The 23,974-nt window shown below is 35.3% G+C and overlaps 1 protein-coding gene across 8 annotated transcripts in view; it reads left to right on the top strand.

Moving 5' to 3' along the window:
- Nucleotides 1–23,974, top strand: part of DGKH (diacylglycerol kinase eta) — a 223,040-nt gene that overhangs the window by 68,468 nt on the left and 130,598 nt on the right. For all 8 annotated transcript variants that reach the window (XM_027873554.1, XM_027873550.1, XM_027873549.1 and 5 more), the window contains exon 3: nt 19,039–19,149. In XM_027873554.1, coding sequence (XP_027729355.1) covers nt 19,039–19,149 — 111 coding nt within the window. The remainder of the gene's footprint in view (nt 1–19,038; nt 19,150–23,974) is intronic.

Below are 23,974 nucleotides of genomic sequence, written 5' to 3'. Positions count from 1 at the left end.
CCATTTGTAAAGGCGTTGATGTAGCTAGAACTGACTAAGTCATGGGTGAGGTGATTTACTGATAGGAAGAGTCAGATTACTACAAGAAATCATGTTAGTGAAAAGGGTGAGTGGTGGAATACAATTGATGGGAGGCCTCTTTTAATACAAGGCAGAGGTGTGTGGATTCAGTACATTGTGTCATTAGGGAACCACTGTAGGTTCTTAAATAGGTAATGATATGATGAATGGAAATATCTAGGAAGATTATTCTAGCAACCAATTTAGGATGTGAGATTAGAATGAGGAGACTAGCATTATTATCTTATTGAAATATTAAACAGAAAACTTACATGCCACAATCATTTTCCATTCTAGGTGTGGACACCTTGATTTTGTTTCATTTAAATTAAATTATTTATGCACTGACTCATTATAGGAATTAAAGGAGGTGAATCTTCTTTCCTCAAAAGTAAAGCAAAACAAAACAAAACAAAATTCTTCATCTTTAGGGATATAACCTAAAGAGGAAATGAAATACATTTGAGCATTATTATAACTCCACCACCACCTTGTGGTAATTAGCCATAGTTCATTACATCTTACGAAAATACAAAATACTCCTTTGACAAAACTAGCATAATAGCTCATTATATTGTGTTTTTTTCTTTTGAAGCATTCATATCAGTGATTAGGAAGATGTAATTGCAAGTTTCTGTTGAAAAATTCAGTAGATTTGAACTAGCTTAAAGTTCATAAAACAACTATTTCCCTAGGTTGTATGATTTTAGTTTAAATTATGAAATCAGTAAAGACAATGAAAAAATTTCATATTATATTTTGGTGATTTGTGTTAATGGATAGTGGCATGAATAATCCCAAATTGTATTTTACTTTGAAATGCATTGTATTTATATTGAATACATGTAGGTATGCCTAATGTTAGAAAAATTTATTATTTTTGATATTATCATGACAACTTTTATTTATGAACAAATGTTTATTATGACACAAAAGTATCATAATTAGAATTTTAAAATAATTACTCCATAATTTTCTCAAAATATGAAATTTTATAAGTTAAAATGTTATATATCAAGTTGTCTTTGGATCATAGAATGTTTATAACAGATAGGAACCTTAGAGATTATCTAATTCCAACCCCTTTATATTACAGAGACAATACTTGAAGCAGAAGAGGTTATTTAAGTGACATCTCTGAGGTGATGCAGCAAATCAGTGGTAGAACCAGATAAATAAAAGTCTCCTGACACCTGGGATATGCTGTTTCCCTTCTTATAGCATCATCAGTGATATCCCAGGACTTCCAAACAAATATTTAGGTATTTAGCTGCCCTACTTCCAAGATAAGTTGAAGAGAAAAAAGGAACATGTGAGTTCCTTGTTACTGGAAGGCATTTGCCAAGAGATATTGGGGAAGTGAAATCCCTCTTCTCCCCTTCTCTCTTTTTCCCAACTACTTGACAGCATTTCCTAGTCTTTACTCCTTTGCTATCATTTCTGATGATAAGGTATCCTTCTTCTCACCAAGTCCAAAGCCCTCTACATGTATGCTTGGTTACATCCTCTCTGTCTTCTCCAGTACATTGTGCCCCGCTTCAGCACATACCCTTTCCTTCTAATCTTTTTTTCTTTCTTAAAACAACAAACAAACCCTGTCTTGTTTTTTTTTCCTAAACTTAATAAACACTACATAAAAATAACATTTCCATAGGTAAAGTAAGACAGAAAAAGAATTATTTAAATTGTTTTTATTAATTTTACTTTTTGCTGAAAGTTTTGATTGAAATTTTGAGATTAGCAAATTAAGAACCTCTTTCTAATGTGACATAGTTCTTCTGGTTTGTGAAATCATAGGGAACTCTTTCTGAAACAATGTGACTTTTGGCTAGATCAATTTTTCCCATGTAAAACTTGCTTGTATACCTACATTTCCTACTAGAGTAAATAGTGTCTTCAGTCAGGGGAAACAGTAGAGCCAGAACTGGAAGAAGCTGACCAGATGTGATGGTAGGGGATGTTTAAAGAGAACTTGTGAATTATCAGTGAACTGTGGGCAATGTATAGAATAAGAGTAATTTTATTCTCAGTATATTCAGAATTTGATGGAAAAAAATTAGATGCAAAAGAGACAACTTGATATTTGATTGAGAAATTCATGAAGCCTAGCAAATTCACTGGCACATGGTGGACTCTCAATAAGTGCTTGTTGATCTATTTTGATTGCTGGAAAAAATAAAGTTTAAAAGTTATTGTTAATATGCCTTACCAAGAAAGTTAGTAATTGGGACAGCCAATCCATGTGATCTTTATATCTTTTGAAGATCCTTTGTATTCTTTTGTGTGCTTTTAAAAAGCACTCAAACAATGTAATACTTCTAATTCTCTCTAAGGGTAAAGTCAGTTTGAATTAGTAAAATCTACATTATAAACTTTTTTTTTTGGAGGGGGAAACAATTTTTTAATTTATGTACATTAGTACAACTAACAAGGGTGGAGGAGAAAGGAGCTATAATCCCTGGAGAATTTTGTAAGTACTTTAATGACTAAATAAATGTTTAAATTAGCACATTTATGTTTGCTAGTCAGATTTTAAAGTGGCTAAGTGCTTCAGAATGCTTTGTTGGCTTTCATTCAGATGTAGGCTAGACATCTGTTTAAGAAACCATTTTCCCCACAATTCACTTTGTCTATATTATGGTGAAACTTCATTAATTTAGGTAATTCAGAATTTTCGGTAATTTAATCTTGGCTTTAGCCTACCTTTCTACTAATCATTTTTAAAGTATTTGCTAAGGAAATTAAACAAGATGGGAGTAGGTGTAGGAGGGGACGTGGAAAATATATGCAAGACAGCCTGATGTATAATAAGAACCATGATGGGATAATAAGAAAAGAGGTTAGAGACTGTCCCATGTGATCTTTTTTTTTTTTTAAAGGCAATTGGGGTTATACGACTTGCCCAGGGTCACACAGCTAGTAAGTGTCAATGTTTGGTCTAAGGCCAAATTTGAACTCGGGTCCTCCTGACTTCAGGGCCAGTGCTCTATCCACTGCGCCACCTAACTGACCCCCATTTAATCTTTATATTAGCCATATGAGATAGACAGGGCAGGTATTATTATATTGATGGATGAGCAAATGAAAGTTCAGAGAACTTGTGGCAATCAAAATTAGAACAGAGGTACCTTGATACCCAGTTTTTTTTTTTATTAGTCAAGTGGTTTCAAGTTCCAAGTTACATATTCATCTTCAGTTTATAAATAATAACACATAAATCTTTGTTTTACTTAACAGTGACTCGTTTCGAGTATATATTCCTCCGAATGAAAGGGACACAGAACTGCCAATATACCTCTGGAAGCTATCAGTATCCAGATGTGAGCCAAGGGGTTTTAGATTCCCATGCTAGGCTCTTCTGCCTTTCTGATTGTCAAGAAGTACATTTAAATTCATGTTTGAAAACCTGATTTAAACTTGACTTAAAACATTGTGCCTGTGTCTGTCTCTATCATTAACAAAAGGCAAGATCTACATTTGTTTCTCCACAGCATGACTCTGTTTCTTGCTCTTCCTTGAGCTAGGAACTCAATTTAGACCAGGAAACCTACTCTTTTCTCCAGAGGTTTAGTCCAGCAACGCTTTCCCTTCTCTCCAAGAGGTTTTAGCTTCCTTCCAAATCTGAGATCCTATAATTTCTGCTACAGTATTCGTGGCAAAAATATCTTCAAGCATAACTTCTATTTTTCTGCCCACAGCTGAAGATGGACTCACTGCTAAATATTATTTTGAAACGCATAAGTTTATCTTCAGTGCTTTTAGTATTCTTTTTCTTTTCTTTTTTGTCTTAAGTGGTGGATAGATGGTGAGAGAGAATGATAGACGATAGATCAATGATAGATGATAAATGAGTAGATAGATAGAGCATTAATTAAGCTCTGCCAGTCAGTGTGTTCATTGATAGGCATACAAATATAATCAAATAAGGCATATAATGGGTTCTGGAAGGAATAGAGAGAGAAGTGGTGAACTTGCATAGGGACATACTGAGGATACAGCTGGAAAATGTTATGGAGGCTTAGACCCCAGCAAGATAAGGCAAAATCTCTCTTAGGGCAGGGGGCAGTCAGGTACAAAGTCTAAGGTCCCACTGGGAGGGGATGAGAAGGATAGCTGGAGAGGAGACAACAGGTGAAGAGATGACTGGGAAGTGACCAGTGGTGACCAGTAATCAAGTGTCATCTTTGGATTGTTAGTTCATCTTTCATTTCGTGCTGCCACTCGGTGTTTTTTTGACTGCTAGAGAAACTTCTTGCTTTATCTTGTCTCTGTCCCTCAAATTTCCCAAAAGTCAAAAGCCAAAGAAGAAATAAATCAGACTTTAAGGCAAAGATATCAAACTCCCATAACTAGTTCTTTGTAATTAGAAAGAACTTACCACTTTGCCACTTTATAGAAAAAAATGCAATGAATATATTACCACAGTGATATGATCATTTAATGATGAAGAAATGTAATAAAAGTGGTAGCTATTCCATGAGCTTCCCTGTAATGCTTCATAAAAAGATAATAAAGATTCTTTCTAGGACAATCAGATTATCCAAATATGTGAAACTAGCAGTACTTGGATCTTTATTCTACAAACACATTTAAAATGAATTTATTATTTCTGAAAGAATAGACCAGTATGGATTAGTAACCTGAAATATCTGTCCCCTTTATTGCTTATTACTGTGGTAATATATAAAAGCTTCTTATGTTGAGATAGTTTTAAGATTCTCATGTGCTTTTCTATCAATAGCTTAAGAATTGTATTTGTTAAAGTTGTTTCCCATTTACCATTTAAGCTGGTGTTCTTTTTCTAAGAAGTTAGATTCAGAAGTTAGTACCCTAGCTATATATACAGGAAGTTACATGAGATTCAGTTTTTATGTGAAAAAACCATAGCTTCAATTCAGTTTAGCAACCTTTCTTCAGCACCTACTGTGTAACATTGCGTTACAATTCCTGAGTAGGAAACACAGCCTTCTTAAAGACTGCATAAGTATATATTCCTGTATTTTAACAAATAGGTAATAGGAAGTAACAATGGCAGATAATGGTTACAGAGAAAAGAGACTGAAGAAAGTTTCCTCTTTTAAAGTATGATGTGAGATTGTCTTTAAATGTGTGATAATCTCAAAATTGAGATAGAGAATTTTTCTGTTTGTTTTTCATAAGTTTCATAAGTGGCCAAGCAGAGAATGTAGTAATTTTCTTCTAGATGATGTTAAATGTTAAACTGTGTCCAGTTTTCATTCTATTCATGACAAGTATCTGCCTGATTTCTGATTCCTTCTTCTACTAAAAAAGAAATCTGGTATTTTCCTTTATACTTTTATTCACAGAAATGTGTTAATGCTCCCAGATGTTTTCTGTTTTAAGTCTTTTATCTAATTGTGGAGTAAAAAAAAATTGTCTCCTAATAAAATACATTATAGTAAGCAAGCTAAAATGTATTTTATTAGGAGACAAAGCTTTTGAATAACATGCAGTTTAACAAAATACACTTGGATTATAGTAAAAGCAGGCTGTGGGAGCAGCTAGGTGGTACAGTGGATAGAGTACCGGCCCTGGATTCAGGAGGACCTAAATTCAAATCTGGCCTCAGACACATAACACTTACTAGCTGTGTGACCCTGGGCAAGTCACTTAACCCCACCTAGTCCCCCCTGCCAAAAAAAAAAAAAAAGAAAATCTGAGTTCAAATCTGGCCTCAGACACTTACTAGATATGTGACCCTGGGTACCATTTTGCCTCAGTTTCCTCATTTGTAAAATGAGCTGGAGAAGGAAATGGCAAACCACTCCAGTATCTTTGCCAAGATACTGACCCCAAATGGGGTCACGAAGAGACTGAACAACAACAAGCAAGGGAAGAGAAATTTTGAAGGAGGTGGGTGAATAAAGATTTTCCTAGCTCTGAAATTCTAGTAGAGGTTGTGGCTTACTCTGAACAGACATCTGCTTTAATTTTAACCTTTTAGGGAACTTGGCTATGCTGGGTTAGGAGTGGTGGGAGAGTGCCTAAGCTGGTACCTTCTCATTCACATCTCTTAACCCTTAGTAATAATAACTGACAATTACTAAGTGCTTAAAGTTTGCTAAGCACTTAATATAGATTATATCCAGCACAAGCAGAGAATAGGAGAGATATGGCTAGAGAAGAATTCTTGTCAGTCAACAAGCAATTATTAAGCACTTACAATGTGCCAAGCACTGTGCTTAATTCTGAGGATGCAAAGAAAGGCAAAAACAGGGTCCCTGCCCTCAAAGAGTTAAAATTCAAATGGAGAAGACAACATGCAAACAACCATGTTCATACAAGACTCAGTTTCCCTCCTTGCATTCTATAATCTGGTGACACTGATCTCCACAGTGTTCTTCACACACTATATACAGTCTGCTTTTTACTACTTACATGCAGGCCTGACTGTTCTCCTTCATCACCATTGCCTTCTGCTTCTCTGGCTTCCTTCAAGACTCATCTCAAATTCTGCTTCCTGCAAAGAAAACTTATCTGCTGTCCTCTTGTCCCTTCACCTCTAGTACCTGTCCTCCAAGATTACATTTCATTATTACTAAATGGCAATGATGCTCATGCCCTTTGGACAGGTATCCTACAGTCTAATGATCTGAAAATGTAGCTCCAGTAGAGGTGCAGGGAAGGAATCAAGAACTCTTCAAGTTGGGGAACAGGGGAAAGCATAGAAAAGCTCAGGTGTGATAAGAGAAAAAGGGCAAAGCACCAAGGAAACTATTTGTGAAAAATGGGAGATCTCAGTCAGACACAAAGGAACCTCAACTCTTAGGGAAGACGATTCAAAGCTTTTTTATTTTTTTTATTAATTTCTTTTGATTTATCAATAATCACTTCTATATGCTTTTGAGTTTAAAATTTTTCTCCCCTTTCCTCCCCACCACCCTCCCCAGGACTGCACACAATCTGATATAGGTTATATATTTACATTCATATTAAACATATTTTCACATTAGTGATGTTGTAAGTAAAAATCAAAACCAGTAGGAGGAACTATCAGAAAGAGGAAACAAAACTCAACAGAAGAGAAAAAAATATCAACTCAACTTGCATACTTCTTTCTTTGGATGTGGATAGCATTTTCCATCACGAGGCCTTTGGAGATGTCTTAGATTCTTGCATTGCCAGGAAGGGTTAAGTTTATCAATGTTAGGCATCACACAGTGTGGCTGTTATTGTGTACAACGTTCTCTTGGTTCTGCTCACTTCACTCAGCATCAGACCATACAAGTCTTTCCAGGTTTTTCTGAAGTCAGCCTCACCATTTCTTTTCTTTTCTTTTCTTTTCTTTTTTTTTGCTTAGGCAGTTGGGGTTGAGTGACTTGCCCAGGGTCACACAGCTAGTAAGTATCAAGTGTTTGGTCTGAGGCTGGATTTGAACTGAGGTCCTCCTGACTTCAGGGTCGGTGCTCTATCCACTGTGCCACCTAGCTGCCCCGTGTTCACCATTTCTTACAGCACAATAGTATTCTATCACATTCGTATACCACAACTTGTTCAGCCATTCCCCAATCGATGGGTATCCCCTCAATTTCCAATTCTTTGCCACCACAAAAAGAGCTGCTATGAATATTTTTATACATGTGGGTCCTTTTCCTATTTGTATGATCTTTTTGGAATATAGCCCTAGATGTGCAAAGCCTTTTTCTTTAAACATGTGTGTTGATGATTATAGTGAGTGGTTAAGTGGTAAATAGTATGGAGTAAATTATTATTTTTTATTTATTTTAGTTTTCAACATTCACTTTTATAAGATTTTGAGTTCCAATTTTTTTCTCCCTCCCTCCCCTCCCCAAGATGGCAAGCAATCTGATATAGGCTATACGTGTACAATCATTAGTCATGTTGTGAAAGAAGAAGCAGAACAAAGGAGAAAAACCATGAGAAAAAAAAAAGAGAGAGAGAAAAAATAGTATGCTTCAATCTGCATTCAGACTCCATAGTTCTTTCTCTGGATGTGAATAGCATTTTCCATCATGAGTCTTTTGGAGTTGTCTTAGATCATTGTATTGCTGAGAAGAGCTAAGTCTAAGTTAGTTATCAACAGTGTGGCTGTTACTGTGTATGGTGTTTTCCTGGTTCTGCTCACTTCACTCAGCATCAGTTCATGGAAGTCTTTCCAGATTTTTCTGAAATCTGCCTGCTCCTCATTTCTTATAGCACAATAGTATTCCATTTCATTTATATACCATAGTTTGTTCAGCCATTCCCCAACTGATGGGCATTTCTTTAATTTCCAATTCTTTGACACCGCAAAAAGAGCTCTATAAATATTTTTGTACATGTGGGTCCTTTTCCCTTTTTTTATGATGTCTTTGGGATACAGACCCATGGTATTGCTTGCTCAAAGGGTATGCACAGTTTTACAGCCCTTTGGCCATAGTTCCAAATTGCTTTCCAGAATGGTTGGATCAGTTCACAAGTCCACCAACAATGCATTAATGTTCCAGTTTTTCCACATCTTTTCCAATATTTATCATTTTGCAAGAAAATTGACATTGATAATGGTAAGAAATACTGGAAAATTAACAAAGTGAGAAAAGCAAAACTACTTATTTGGGTTTAGCTATGTAAAGGTAATACTAATTACAGACATTTATGTTAATTTCTTATAATTTATGTTTGATTACCACCTAACATAATAATAATTATATGTCAGATATGAATCACATTAATATTACTGTGTTTTGTTTGGTTAAAAAACTAAAGTCTGTGTAGTTTGTTGCCACTGTAGCCTGCGTCATCTGCTCATGCTGCAGTTGTTTTGTGATCTCATTGATGATGGTTATTCACAAAAAATTGTGAATCCATACATTGATGATGGATATTTATTTGTGCACATCCCAATTCATCTATCCCTTCTCATCCTATGTGATCCTTGTCCAAGTGTTCCCCTAAATACTCTTCATAGGATCCATCCAGTGTGGCAGAAGCCTCTAGGTAATGCTGAATTTTATTCACATTAGTACAGCACTCAAGTCTACTTCCTTATTCTTGCTATCTGCTTGTAACTTTAAAAAAATTTAGAAGCAACATTATTTTTTTTTTACCTTGTGGAATTTATTGAAATTTAGAACTCATTTTGCTGAAATGTGGGCATTTCAAAAGAAAGGCTTCTGACCACTGTATTATGCCATTTCAGAAGGCATGTTTACTGGATAAAGATGATTTATCACATCTATGAGTCCTTGCAGCTTTTTCTCAGTACCAGACTGCGGCAGCATAAACTGCAAAACCCCAGCTCAGCGGCAGCTTTCTTTGGTTCTTTATCTACAAAGATGAGATAGGCCTTGGCAGGCCCATAACAGTTTTATAAATTGCACCCAGAGAAAAATTTACATCAACGCCTGTTCTTAAAGGCCAAACTTTATTGTTCTGTTACATGAGGTAGGCTCATTTAAAAGGCATGCTCTATGTGTAATAAAAGCTTATTTGTTCTTAATTGCTTATTAAGTACTTCCTAACAATTAGAGCTTGTCAAAAGAGAAAAGGGATGCTTTTGAAACCCTATAAGCAGAGGCTTAGTACAGTCCCTGGAATAGAGAAGGCACTTACTTCATAAATTCCTTGACTAGATTTGACTTGACTTGATTTGGGAGGAGTTAATCTTCTATCTCTGCAATCTTAAAGTGGTAGCTAACTTATATTGCTTCTATGGGGGGCATATAGCAAAAGAGCATTACATTTCTTGGAAGGGATCATGGTAAGGTAACCTTGGAGGTAGCTTCCAACTCGGAGATGCCAGCCATCATTCACATGTCTTGCATGGAACCAGACTTTCACCTCCCTTCCTGGCCACCAGCTCCAAACCATCTTTCTTCCAGTCTGTCCATGATCTCCACCTCCTCCCCACTGGTACTTTGAATTCTTCCTGCAACTCTTCTGAGCTCTAATAGGAGAGAATTCACTATATTTGGTATGAAACTGGGCCCCCATCTCCCTTTCTGGTAACCAGCTCCAAAGCATGCCACTACTCCATGTGTGTACCCCATGATGCTGTTTTAAGTTAGCTCCTGTAGGGCAGAGATTATCTTGCTTTTTTGTGTTTATTTCCCCAGTGCATAGCACAATGTCTTACATATAGTAATCGTTTAATAAATGTTCTGTGGTTGTCTCTGTCTGTATCTATTAATTCTACTTTCATTGCATTAATGTTACTCTGGAATTTTTCTCCATTTACTGTGTTTATCTATGAATTGTCTTCTTAACTACATTATGAGTTACCCGAGGGCAGGCAGGTAGGACGCTAGTTCAGTTTTTATTACCTCTTCTCTGAATGATTACAATGTCCTATTTATTGCCTTCCCAGCCTCAGGTCCTTCTCTCCAGTATATCCTCAGCAGTTTCTAAGAATTTCCTAAAGCATTAACCTGAATATACCACTCCCTTACTCAAAAAGCTCCCTTTTCTCCTTTTTCTCTCTAGGATAAAATATAATCTTTTCTGTTTGGAAGAGATTTCTAGTCTTTCATAATCAGACCCCAGCCAACCTTTCTGAATTTGCTTCACATTATACTCTCTCTTTATGCACTCTCTGATCCAGCCAAACTGACCTACTTGCTGTTCCTCATACACAACATTTCATCTCTCATCTTCCTGTCTTTTCATGTACTTGCCATGTCTGGAAGACACTTTATATATACCTATACATTCTATAATACCTAAACAATTGCAGTCACTGCAGGGAAATCCTGGTATACCTAATTTGACCCAAAATCCTAATATGGAGTTTATATTATATATCAATTCAACAGTTTATAAGTTTTCTTACAGTAACAAGCTTTATTCACTAACAATTTGATTATATAGTCACTGGCTCTAGGAATTGGAATCTAAATAAGATAAAGAAATGAAATTTTCCTTTCCTCAAATCAGTCTAAGAAAGTTGCTTTGTGGGTTTCATGTAATGATGAGAAGTAATAGTTACTGGCTTTTTTTTTATCCAACAAGAGCAATTCTGTTTTCTTGGTATCTTTTTTTTTTTAGCTATATATAAGATATCTACCCCCCTAAAAGTCATCTATACTTTTTCTTATTGTCCTGAATGATAATTCACATTTTTAAGAACAGGCTAGAAGAAATATAACTAGATTAATAGTTATGAGACAAAAAACTTAAGGCTTTAGTGGATTACAAGCTCAGTGTGGATCAGCAGTATGGCGTAGATGACAAAAAGCTAATATGCTCTTAGGTTGCATTAATAGCAAATTTAGTATTGCAAATAGGCACTATATTCGGCACTGGTCTGATCACATCTGGAAAATTATGTTCTGTTCTAGGTGCCCCAGCCAACAGGCAGTTCAATTCAGCATATGTTAAGTACTTAGTATGTGTAAGGCACTGTGCTAGGCGATTGGGACACAAAAGAAAAAAAAATATGAAACATTTTCTGCCCTCAAAGCAGCTTACATTCTATTGGGGACATACAATGTGCACATTAAATACAAGTTATATACAAAGTTAAACAAAGTGAGTTCTAGAGGCAGAGTGCACTAACAAGTGTATGGGTGGGGGAGATCAGTGCAGGACATATTTAGTAGCTGGCACCTAAACTGTTCTTTAAGGAAGTAAGGGATTTGAAGAGCTGATGATAGAGAGCTCATTCCAGATGTAAGGTACTGCTTCATTTGTAGATGAACAGTTTGGTTGCTGAAAAGAGCAGAAAAAGAACACTTGAGATAAAATCACCTTGTGAAGAACCACAATCTCTCAAATAAAATGTTGAGGAGAGACGCAGATTGTTCCTCATACATAATACTCAATCTTCCAATTCCATGCCTTTTCCCTCGCTGAAACTTGTGTCTGAAATGTTCTCTTTCATTATCTGTTGCCTTGATTCTTTTGCTTTCTTTAAGATTCAGATAAAATCACACCTTCAAGAAGCCTTTTGAAATCTCTCAGTCCTGACCACCAATACTAAATGCCTTTCCTCTGAGATTTACCTTCCATTTACACTGTATATATCATTCGTGTTCAGTTTTATTGTATTGTATTCTACATTAGGATGTAAGCTCCTTGGGGTAGGAACTGTGTTCTGAGAGGGATTGTGGCTGGATATATATTATTTTTTATTGTAATTTCCTGTTTATGTGCCATTTCCCCATTAGATTCTGTGATCCAAAGGGGCAGAGATTGTGTCATGTCTAAAATTTGTTTTCCTCTCAGCACCTTGGATAGCTCTATGTCACACTGGCATCTTAGCAAATGTTGTTATATCAGATTGAATTTATGAAATTTCTGGACATTACTTCAATTACAATTTTATAATTTAGCTTTTTTGTGATGAAAGAATAATCTTGCCAGTCTGTTAAATTGACTTTCTCACTTCTTTAACATTTGTAATCTTAATATTGAAAAGAATTTTGTTCAACAGAACTCTGTTATTTAAACTGCCAAATGTTCACTGAGGTTGACTCAATCTGATGTTAATAAATATGTATACCAGTAAGTTCTAGTCCTATTAGGTAAATTTATAACAGACATTTAAAAATTATTAACACTTTCTCTTTTGTTGCTATACTGTTCTTTTTTCATAATAAAGAAACTTGAAAGGCAGTGTGGTACAGTGGGTAGAGAACTGGCTTTTAAGTCTGGAAGATCTGGGTTTGAGTCTCTTCTTCTGCTACATATGAAATGTGTGTCACTTGAACTTCTCAGTTCAAGTCTGTACCATAGGAGTTTGTTTGTTTGTTTTTGAAACTAGGAGTGCCTTATACTGATGAAATCACAGGTCCTATCAAAAGCAAACCAAACTTAAGAAACCTAAATTAATATCTACTTCAGGATTCATTGGTATATTTCATCACTAACTAGTAATTAATTCTGTCACTGAATTTTTAACATTCCAAATTTTGAAGAGTTGGAATTTCAGGTTTACTATTCTTTTTTTTTATTTCTGACATAAAAATTGAGGATTATAACATATAAGCAGGACTCCAAGCTTTATATCCAAGGTTTAATTCCCTTCCCGCCAAATACAAATTCCACAATGAACATATATAGGAAGTATCACAGAAATGTACTTATACAAATCAGTAGCAAAATAGAAGTCAAATTATACATAGGACGATATATATCAGATAATTCAGAGTGAAGGAGGTTGTAGTGTAGAAAGGTTGAGGAAAAGGACATGATGGAGCCTGGCAGATCCTATTATGGAGCATCTTCCCAGAGTCTTTTCCTTTAGCATTCTGAAGTAGTTCCATCTTCTCTCTCAAAGCTGGAAGCCAGAAGAGCCAGGAGTGACTGCAAAACCCAAAGAGACTTGAAACAGGTCCAAAGATTTAAAGAGACTATAAGAAACTAAAACTCTCTTCTCTCCTGCTTTCACCAAATCTTCCCTGTCCCTCATGCAGTTACAGGGCATTGATTTTCACCAATGAGCAGAGACTCCCATACTGATGGGCTTTGGGACTTGGGTTACACTTATATTTAAATCATTATTAATTCTAATAGAATAGATTGTGGGAAAAGCTTATAGTTGTAGCTCAATAACTATAGGTATCTTGTAATAATCAAAATAAATTTGCTTCAGCTTGTGATATGTCTAGGCTATGTACACTTACTACACCATGTGTCTTTCCATTGCACTCTGGGTGATACTCATTTTCAGTTCTTCAGAGACCATATTTCACAGTAATAAAATAACTGACGAACAGTGATATCGGGTGACTTTGAGTGTTTATGTGGTCCTTTTAGGAGGTTCTCCAATGTTCTTAGTTTTGATGGAATCAGAATTATGCCGTCTTTAAAGAAGAGCATCTGCAGGACCTCACCATGTTGAGGGATTCTTATTTGACTTGAACTGTCTGCTAGAACTTCTCTCAAACAGTGGCAAACATTTTCATCAAGCATGCATCTCTCTGTTTTATAGCTTACTGGACATTAATAATCAGAGAGTCCATGAACAGGTTATTTTCTGTTCTTCTGTCTTTAAAGGGATCTTTATATCTGTATAATCTATGTAGTAATCTGTACACATTTGACATATATACATATATATATATATAACCTTACAATTATCCTGCTCATCCAAATACTGCAATAAACTATCATTTAAAATTTCCAAAGATCTCATTTATTTTCAAGAGGTGCTAATATTGAAAATCTCACATTTGTTTTGTTAAAAATTAGAATGCACAAATCCAATGCACTATTATTGTTAATTTGGTATTTTAGTTTAAATGGTATCATTGTTGTGTTGTTTCAGTCATGCCCGACTCTTTGTTACCCCATTTGGGATTTCTTGGCAAAGATTTTGCAGTGGCTTGCCATTTCCTTCTCCAGCTCATTTTACAGATGAGGAAACTGAGGCAAATAGGGTTAATTGACTCGCCCTGGGCCACACAGCTAGTAAGTGTGTGAGGCAGGATTTGAACTTAAGTCTTCTTGACTCCAGATGCAACACCCTATCTACTGTACCACCTAGTTTCCCCTTTAGTTAAAATGGATGTTCTTAATTATTTTCTTAAATTACAAACAAAAAACTTTTTTGCTTTTTTCTCAGAGATATTAAAAGTGCATTAAGTCATCACTTTGTAGTGTTTCTCTATCTTTTGGAGAATCAGTGTCAATAAAAGATATTTTTCCCACAAATATCCTCCTTTCTTTCCCTCTTTTCCCTTTTGTTCCTTGCAATGAACATCAGAATTTAAAAACAAGGAAAAATGACTCTGAGGAAAATGACTATCTTGTAGATATCCTTCTTTTTCTTCTCAGGATTATTTGTGTCTCTGTCCTTTATTTTGAGTGTCATTCATTTGTTAATCTTTTAATTGAAAAATAACCTTTTATCATACAATTTAACCAGGTAGTATAGGTATTTCTCATCACAAGTATGTGAAATAAGGGGAAATTTTATTATATATTACTAGAGTCCTCATAATTATAAAAACATCAAAACCCCCCTTAGTGACATATATGATGTAGTAGATAGAATCATAGGATTCTTGACTTAGAGCTGGAAGTGACCTTAGGGGCTATAGAGTCTGACTCACCTCATTTTACAGATGAGTAAATTGAGGTCCAGAAAGGTTAAATAACTTGCCCAGGGTCGTTCAGATAATAAGTAGTGGACCCAGGTTCTCTTAACTCGGAAGTTCATTACCCTCTCCACTATGGCATGCTGCCTTCAGAAGATCTGGCTGAAAATCACAGCTCTGACACTCCTTATATGACCTTAGGCAAGTCACTTCTAGGAGTCAGTTTCTCCTCTGTAAAATGGAAGACTTAACAAAACAACGGCTAAGGTACCTTCTACCTTGAAATATCCAATTCTATGATCTTTTTTGTTTTTTTCAGCATAGGTTTTTAAAAAATATTTGCTTATTTTTAGTTTTCAACATTCACTTTAATAAAATTTTGAGTTCTAAATTCCCTCCTTTCTTCTCTTATCTCTTCCCCAAGATTGCATGCAGTCTGATATTGGCTATACATGTACAATCATATTAAACAAATTTCCACATTAGTCATGTTGTGAAAGAAGAATCAGAACAAAAGGGGAAAGCCATGAGAAAGAAAAAAAAGAGAAAACCTTATACTTCAATCTGCATTCAGACTCAGTTCTTTCTCTGGATGTGGATAGCATTTTCCATCATAAGTCTTCTGGAATTGTCTTAGATCATTGTATTGCTGAAAAGAGCTGAGTCTATCAAAGTTGGTCAGTGCACAATGTTGGTGTTATTGTGTGCAGTGTTCTCCTGGTTCTGCTCACTTCAGAATGGGTTCTTTAGGTCAAACCTTGTTTCATTCTTTGATTTGGTATTTGTGCTGTATCTCTCTCTATGTCTCTGTCTGTGTCTCTCTCTTGTTCAATCACTTAAATTTTAAAATGTGGTTTTCAGTATGTGACAAAACAAAATCCAAGTAACCAAAGAGAACTATACAATCTTTTTCTATAGAATGATTACTCACGATGGAGGGATTTGATAAAAATGAAGTGATTTTTCAGTTTATTTATGTTCTGTTTCTCTAAGTTGTTAGCTTTTTGGACACTATAGCAATCAAATAATAAAAATACTGTCTCCCTACCTGCCACACCTACTTTGCTTTAATTTTGTATAACTTGTCTTGAAGTTCATCAGCAATATTTTTACTGTAAGTAGTTTTACTTTTAAATGTATTATTAATTTTTTAGCCTTCTAAAGTATTACTTTATTATGTGTTGGGGGCATTTTTCCTCCTTGTATAAATGCATCTCCAATTTGAAATGAAAGTCAGTATTCACACTGATTATAAATTCCTAGAATCATTGGTTGGTTGGTTTGTTTGTTTTTCAATCTGAAAGGGCCTTTAGGGAATATTCATCCCATTCTCTTTGTTTTACAGATGAGGATATTGAGGCCTAGTAGATTTAAGTGGCTTGCCCAAAATTATGCAATTAGTGGTAGGGTTTAGTGGAAACCAGGTCTCAGGATTCCTTGCCAAGTATTTTTTTTCCCACAAGATCTTGCAAAGAATACAGTAAAATGACAGATAACTTTTAAATTAATTATGAGATACCCATTCCTGATCTCACATCAGTTTATATTTTCATGTTTTAGAATATTTAGCATATTTTTATAGAATTGCACATGAACTGAAGAAAATGTTCTTTAAAGTTTCAAACTCTTAAATTTTTAATAATTATTAAATCCCTTTTCCTTTGTTAAATTTGTAACAACGTGTAGTCTGGTGCTTTTGAAGGGAAAGGGACCCTCATTTGTACTGGAATCCACGTCATACCTGTGTTGGGTGGAAGAAGCATTCTCAGGCAGGCAGCAACTTATATGGGCTATGAGTTTGATTCTTTCCTGGTAGGGATTGTTTGATTGTTTATTCTTATTTCCCCAGAGCTGAGCACAGCTTGACACCGATAATAAATACTTGACTGATCGATTCTTTGGAATCAGCATAGAAAAATGTCAGAATGTAAGGGCACAGGTAATGTAAATACATAACTGGGGAGATTTTTGGGCCTGTGCTTTGACTAACGTCGGAGAGACACATGGCCTGGGAGATCCTTGAGTGAAGAAACTTTGGCCCCAAGATTGTTTTATTGTATTAAAAAATCCTCACATGTAAATTGACACCAGTTTACAGAAAGCAAAATCAGGCAAGTTGGATCACAATATAGATCATATCCTACTATGGCAAAATTTAAAATGAGTGGACTCTGCATAGCCCCCCCCCATAAGTTTTCCACTGTAGTTCACTCTACTACAATGCATATGGTTAGAGTCAAATTGATACCTTTATCTATATGGTTACTACACTTCTATTAGTGTGGTCTAAGACAGCATTAACATTTTTAGCCAGCACTTTATATGGTTGATTCATTGTCTCTTATGCCCATCATGAGGTAGTCACTTTAGGCCATCAGGTCCTTTTCAGTCAAATTATATCCATACCACATTTCCCTTACTCTGTAATTTTACGTTGGAGTTTTTAAGCTAACTGTAGGATTTTATATTTGTCTGTGTTCCATTTCATCTTAATAGTTTTGGCTCACTTTCTAGCCTATTGACATCTTTTTGAATCCTAATTCAACATTGCTTCCTCTGCCTCCCAACTTTATGTCATCTTAAAATTTAAGCAACACACCCTTCCTGACTTTATCCACATTATTGTCATAGAATATTAGCACCAAATTGGGTGAGACAGTATTAGTATACCATAGTCAGAGGACCTGGATTTAAATTCTAATTGCTGTTTACCACCTGCATGACTTCAGCAAGATACTTAACCACTCTGACCTCTGTTTCCTCATCTGTAAAATGAAGGTTTTATGCTATCCATCTCCAGAAAAAGAAGTGATAGAACGTGAATGCTGATTGAAGCATACTTTTTCTTCCTTTTTCTTTTCTTTTCTTTTTTTTTTTTTGGTCTGTGTTTTCTTTCACAATGCAACTAATGTAGAAATATGTTTTGCATGACTGCACATGTATAACTTATATAAAATTGCTTACCTTCTTAATGAGAAGGAGAGGGAGAGAATCTGGAACTCAAAAATTTTAAAAAATGAATGTTAAAAATTGTTTTTACATGTAATTGGTGAAAAAAATAAAATACTAAATTAGAAAACAAAAAAAATTGGTTTTAAGTCTCAGTAATCTTTAAAGTTCCTTTCAGCTTTCAGGATCCTATGACTTCATTGATAAAAGTATTAAACCAGGATATAGCTACAGATACACAGATACACACACACACACACACACACACACACACTCACACACTCACAGACACAGTCTTAGAGACCTCACTTCAGAGGGTATGTTGTGGTGGAAAGAACTCTGGATCTGGAGTCAGAAAGTATCTGTGTGTTTGAATCCTAACTTTGCCACTAAACGTGTGACCTTGGCAAGTCCCTTACCCTCTTTATAGCTTAATTTCCTCGACTGTAAAATGATGAATTTGAACTAGATGGCTTCTAATGTCCCTTCTACCACTAAATCTATTTCATACAATTCATTAATTTGCTAATCTTTTTGGGATAGAATTGTGAATTCACCAACTGTATGTTGTTCATCCACATTTGGTATCAGTAAGAATCCTGGGTTTGAAGGCAGGTTCTGATAACTTTATAGTTGAGTGACTTAAGACAATCAATCAATCAATCAATCAATCAATCACCAAGCATTTGTTAAGTACCTACTGTGTACAGATAGGAGCCAAAGATCCAAAGGAAAAAAAAAGAATAAAACACAACCTGACCTAAAGGAGCTTACACTCTTATTAGGGAAGACAAAATATACATATATAATAAGTATATACTATGTATGTGTGTGTGTGTGTGTGTGTGTACACTATATATGTGTCTACACTGAAGTAGCTATGACTAATAGAGTGAAGCACACTAAAAGTGTTCTTAGGAACACTACAGAAATGAGCCTTTTAAGAAGGAATGATAACATGTTTTATTGGATAAATACTCATTTGATGGTATTCATCATTTCAATTTTATTATTTTGTTTTCCTCCCCAGACCAGTATTAAGGAAGGATTACTCTTGAAGCAGACCAGCTCCTTTCAAAGGTGGAAAAAACGTTATTTCAAACTTCGAGGTCGCACCCTCTACTATGCCAAGGACTCAAAGGTAAGAAGTGAGGAAGGTAGTGGCAAATTCCTGTAAAGTAACTATTCTTGTTTGTGAAGGTAAGTTTAATTTTTTTCCCTCGAAACTTATTATAACACTATTTTCCTTGGAGTGAGTTAAGAATAAATTCAGTTAGTATTACCTCTCCCCAACTCTGCCCCATTCAAGGGGTATGGGTATGAAGTTCTTAATCAGAATGCAAAAATGATCTTGCAAAAAGTCAGTTTCTGCCAAACAAGTAGTCCCATGAACATGTACCTTAAGGATAGTTTTACAATAAGCATTCAATGTAATTCCATTTTTGTTATATAGATTAAATTAGAGTTTAACTTTATTTCTGTGCAAAACAAAGATTAACTTACTCTATGAAAACAAACTTGAAGTTTTTATCTGTTTTAATTCTTTTCTACTTTTCTTATTCTTTAAATTTTATGAATCACAAATAGACATAGTCTGAAGATGGGGAAGTCAAACTTTAACCTTAAATTGAGTTAAAACTCTTCATTAGAAAGCACTTCACTGAATCTAATTAGATTTTATCTTCTGTTCAATGGTCAAATAGGTATGTAAAACCAGTATTCTGGTACCACTCATCAGTATGCAGCGTGAAAAGTCTCTTGCTACTAGCATTTAATAATTAGTATGGTTATTCATGCTGTTGATACAATTGGTAATGCATTCAGAAACAGAAGGAAAAATGTCAGCCACTTAAATATTTTGATTGATGTGTGATCTCAGCAATATAGATATGTCCACCAATGGAGCAGATCACAATCTATCCATATAATATAACTCTCAACCAAATCTTCCCATAAACTCTTGAGAGGGAAGTTCCCCGTGGTTCTATAATCTTTCTCCAGATCTCTTGACCATTGATGGCTAGCAATTGAGAAGGAGGACTGTCAATCAGTTCATGCTACATAGTTGCCATATCTATATCTATACACATACATACGTATCCTTTATGCTGCTTTTGTATAGTTCCACACTCTGCTATATTGTAGTTATGCATCTTTTTCTTTCTCTTTGTGTGACCATATGCTTAAATTCTTCAAAGAGTGTAATATACCATGGAAGTGTCACCAGAAGAATATTGATGTTAAAAAAATGGAGATTTGTTTCAGGGAGAAGCTTAGAGTCATTAAAAACCATGCACAATTTCACAAGGGCAATCTGGTTTGCTCCCTTTCTCCTGCTCAGTAATGGGCCCACACTCATTCATTTTTCACAAGTATCTGTCCAAGAGGGCATTTCTGTGGGATAGCCATCCTATTGCATATCACAGTGTGGAGAGTAGGGCCTCTTTATCTACTTTCTTGAGTTCTTATGTGTCTCATTCAGGAAACTCTGTGGGCTTGATACAAACAGCACAATATCATCTGCAAAAAAGGAGAGTCTGGAAATCCTCAACAACCTAGAGAGAATCCCCTTCTGTCTGGGCCCTGTGCCATACAAATTCTGTGACAGTAGCAAACAACTTAGGCAAGCATATGTATGGATATCTATGTCATTTATTTCTACGTCTATATGTCTTTCTATACATATATGTATATGTCTCTCTCCCTCCCTTCTCTCTCTCTCTTTCTCTTTCCTCCCTCCCTCCCTCTCTCTTCCTCCCTCCCCTTCTCTCTCTCTCCCTCCCTCCCTCCCCACCCCTCTCCTCTACCTACCTATATCTGTCTACATATGTGTACCTCAAACAATAGTGGAATCTTGCATTCTTTCCACCTTTTAGTCAATTGTACTAATGTAAAGATTCATTCTGGTTTTTGAATATCATTTGCAAAAAGTGACTGTTCCCTTCTCATACCTTTATCAAAGATGTCCTTGATATGTGTGTACGTTATTCTCATATTTTGTAAAGGTAAGAAAGTAAGCGTATGAATTAGTGGTTATTAAAATTTTCTTGGTTGCCTTTTTCAGGAAGAATAAAACTTGGGTCTCCCCCCCAAGCCTTTGCTATCCTTCCCTCTTCCAGATATCTTCAGAATCTATTCCTCAGTGCCCTTGAAATTCCATAGCCTCTAGCATGGATCTTCTCTGTATACATTTGGTCTATTGTAGCTGTTTTTCCTGTCATTTTCTTTAGTGTCGTAACTATTTCCTCATATGGCATATTAGGAACTCTGACATAAAAATCCAAACTCTAGTGACTCCTTTTTTATTGAAGGAGAAAGAGTTTGTTATAGAAATCTTATTGCTGGGCTTAGGGTTAGGCAGACCTAATTTCTAGCCCCACTCATACATTTACTGGCTGTATTTCCTTGGGCAAATCATTTAAATCCTAAGAGCCTTGGACTGCTACACAAAACTCTAAGATATAGAGGGGTTATGATATTTGTTGGTGAAGGGAGTGCTTTTCCTGACAAAATCAGACATACGGGAATCTTGACAGATATTCAGCTTTTCTTTTCTGTTCATTGTCCTCCTTTGTTTCATCTTTATTTTTTTCTTTAATAGTATTTTATTTTTTCCAATTAAATGTAAAGACAATTTTTAACATTCATTTTTCATAAGATTTTGAGTTCCAAATTTTCTCCCTCTCTCCCTTACCTACTCCTTCTCTAAAATGGTAAGCAATTTGATATAGGTTATATATGTGCAGCCATGTAAAACATATTTCCATATTAATCATGTTGTGAAATAAATTGTTTCATCTTTAAATAACCTCAGGACAATCTGGCTTAGTTGGGTGTCTTGCCAAGCTTTCAGTAAACTTGCTTTTCCCTCTATGGTACCTGATTGTTTTATGAGACTATGTTATTCATAATTTTCCATAATCCTCTCTCCTGTAATGTCTTACAAAGGGGTTTTTATTCTAAAGTAGTGCAGTCCCTGGCGCCATCCATCTGCTCACCAAGAACATCAAGTGTTTTCTGCCTAAGGCGGTGTGTAGGTCTTTTTGTTACAATTGCTTTACATCATTTAAACTTCCTTAGGAAATTGTGTTAGTGTATGTCAATATCTTTATTTTTAATCAATCTCCCATTTCTCAGTAACTTCCTTTAATAGATTGGAGGTGCCTCAGTTGTACATCATATCTTTTTAAAAATTATTTTCTAATTTTGTATTGAATTCAATTTTTATCTCTGCCAACTTGGCAGTCTGACTCTCCAAAGACTGCTGATTCTGAAATGACTAGTCCTTTGGTAACCAGCCATTTCGTCTCTATAAAACTATAATTAATTTAATTTGTTGATATTTCTGATTCTTGCCTTACCCTGTGCTTCCCAGTTCTCTTCTCACAGAAAGTAATCATGATATATAGACATGAGACTTCTGTATAGTTTACATTCCTTAACCATACTCATTTATTGCACCTAAACCGTATTTTCTAATAATGATTTTACTCTTCTCTGGGCCTACCTTTTCATTGAAGTAACCAAGCATTAAAGTCTATTGTGATTTAATTTGCTGGGTTGAATCCTCCATAGACTTTCTTTACTTCTTCACCCCTTCAGTCTCTGCAACAGGTAGGAGCAAGTAAGCTGCAATTATTTTCAGGGAAATTTTGTTTTTGCTCTTGCCTTTTTGAGTAAATATTTATCTTTAACACTGCAGTACAATATGACCAAAATGTCTAAAATATAATAAATAAAATAAGTGTAAAATGGTTCTTCTTGCCTTTGAACACATGATAAAACCACTTCTGCTAACTTCTTTATTTGCTTTTCTCAGAGGAAAAAATGATTTATCTTTCCATTTAATTGCAACTTCCTCTTGTCTTCTGATTTCATTTTTAGTAACAATGTCAATATTGACATGACTCAGTTTTTTTTTTAATTTGTTTCTTTATTGGTCACTGTACAAGGATATCACATGTAAAGTACCAACAACTAAGTTAATGTTTATAGATTTGAAAACTGTGTCATGTTACTCTTAACACCTTATGTTGTAATTTCTACTGTTCTGTCATTATTGTCACAGGAGTAAAAATGGGCTGTATAAGAATGAGGGCAGTTTTTTATTTTTCTTTGTTTCATTGGTTGCCGTATTCAAATAATTCGTCCCTAAGTTGAAAAATTTAAGAGTTTCTCCTTACATGATTGGACAGGCTGTCTGAAAACAAACTTAATCTCTTTCTGGGCCCATACCTAAAGCTTTTTCTTCTTGGTAGGACTTGTCCACACTTATGCTCTACTAGCATAGCTTTTAGGAACAAAAGATTGTCTCCATATCACAATAATATTTTGGAGTATGACTTGGTAAAGGAAGGGATAACTTTCCATTAAACACTTGTAATTGATATCCCTAACTCTGGTAATGATTAAAAGTAACCTCTGGGAAAAAAATTGTGAGTCTTCATTTATCTCAGGGAATAAGAGATTAAAATGAAAACTAGGTGGCCATGTGATTAATTGTTGTTGAAAACTTTATTAAAATAGGTTAAATTTGTTTTCACTGAAACATTATCAGACCTCAGGTTCCCCTGGAGAAAAGTTTGTGTTTTCTCATGGGAAAGAATTGCTGGAAGGAGAGTTTTCTGTTCTTTATCTATCCAGAGAATGTAGCATCTCATTTTGCAAATTGAGGCATGATTAGGGGCATTGTGAACAAAAAAAGTAAACATGGCATTTGGATGCATTAATGGAAGGATATGTTTGTATTTATGAGGTGAAATTCTTCTTGTACTTGAGACTGGTTGTCTCTTACCTGGAGTATTGTGTTTAGTTGCAGCTTCCATATTTTAAGAGGGACACTGACTTACCAGCTGGAGGAGATCCAAGGAAAGTGATCTGGAGTGGTTTCAAACAACCAACAATGCCATAAAGAGATCTGTTGAATCTGTCTCAGTTGGGCTCGGTCTCAGAGTGGAGGGATTGAG

The sequence above is a fragment of the Vombatus ursinus genome, unplaced genomic scaffold, assembly GCF_900497805.2.
Source record: "Vombatus ursinus unplaced genomic scaffold, bare-nosed wombat genome assembly UNPS02014802.1, whole genome shotgun sequence".
NCBI classification, from domain to species: Eukaryota; Metazoa; Chordata; class Mammalia; order Diprotodontia; family Vombatidae; genus Vombatus; species Vombatus ursinus.
Note: the sequence above shows the minus strand (reverse complement) of the source record. Positions and strands in the feature narration are given on the sequence as shown.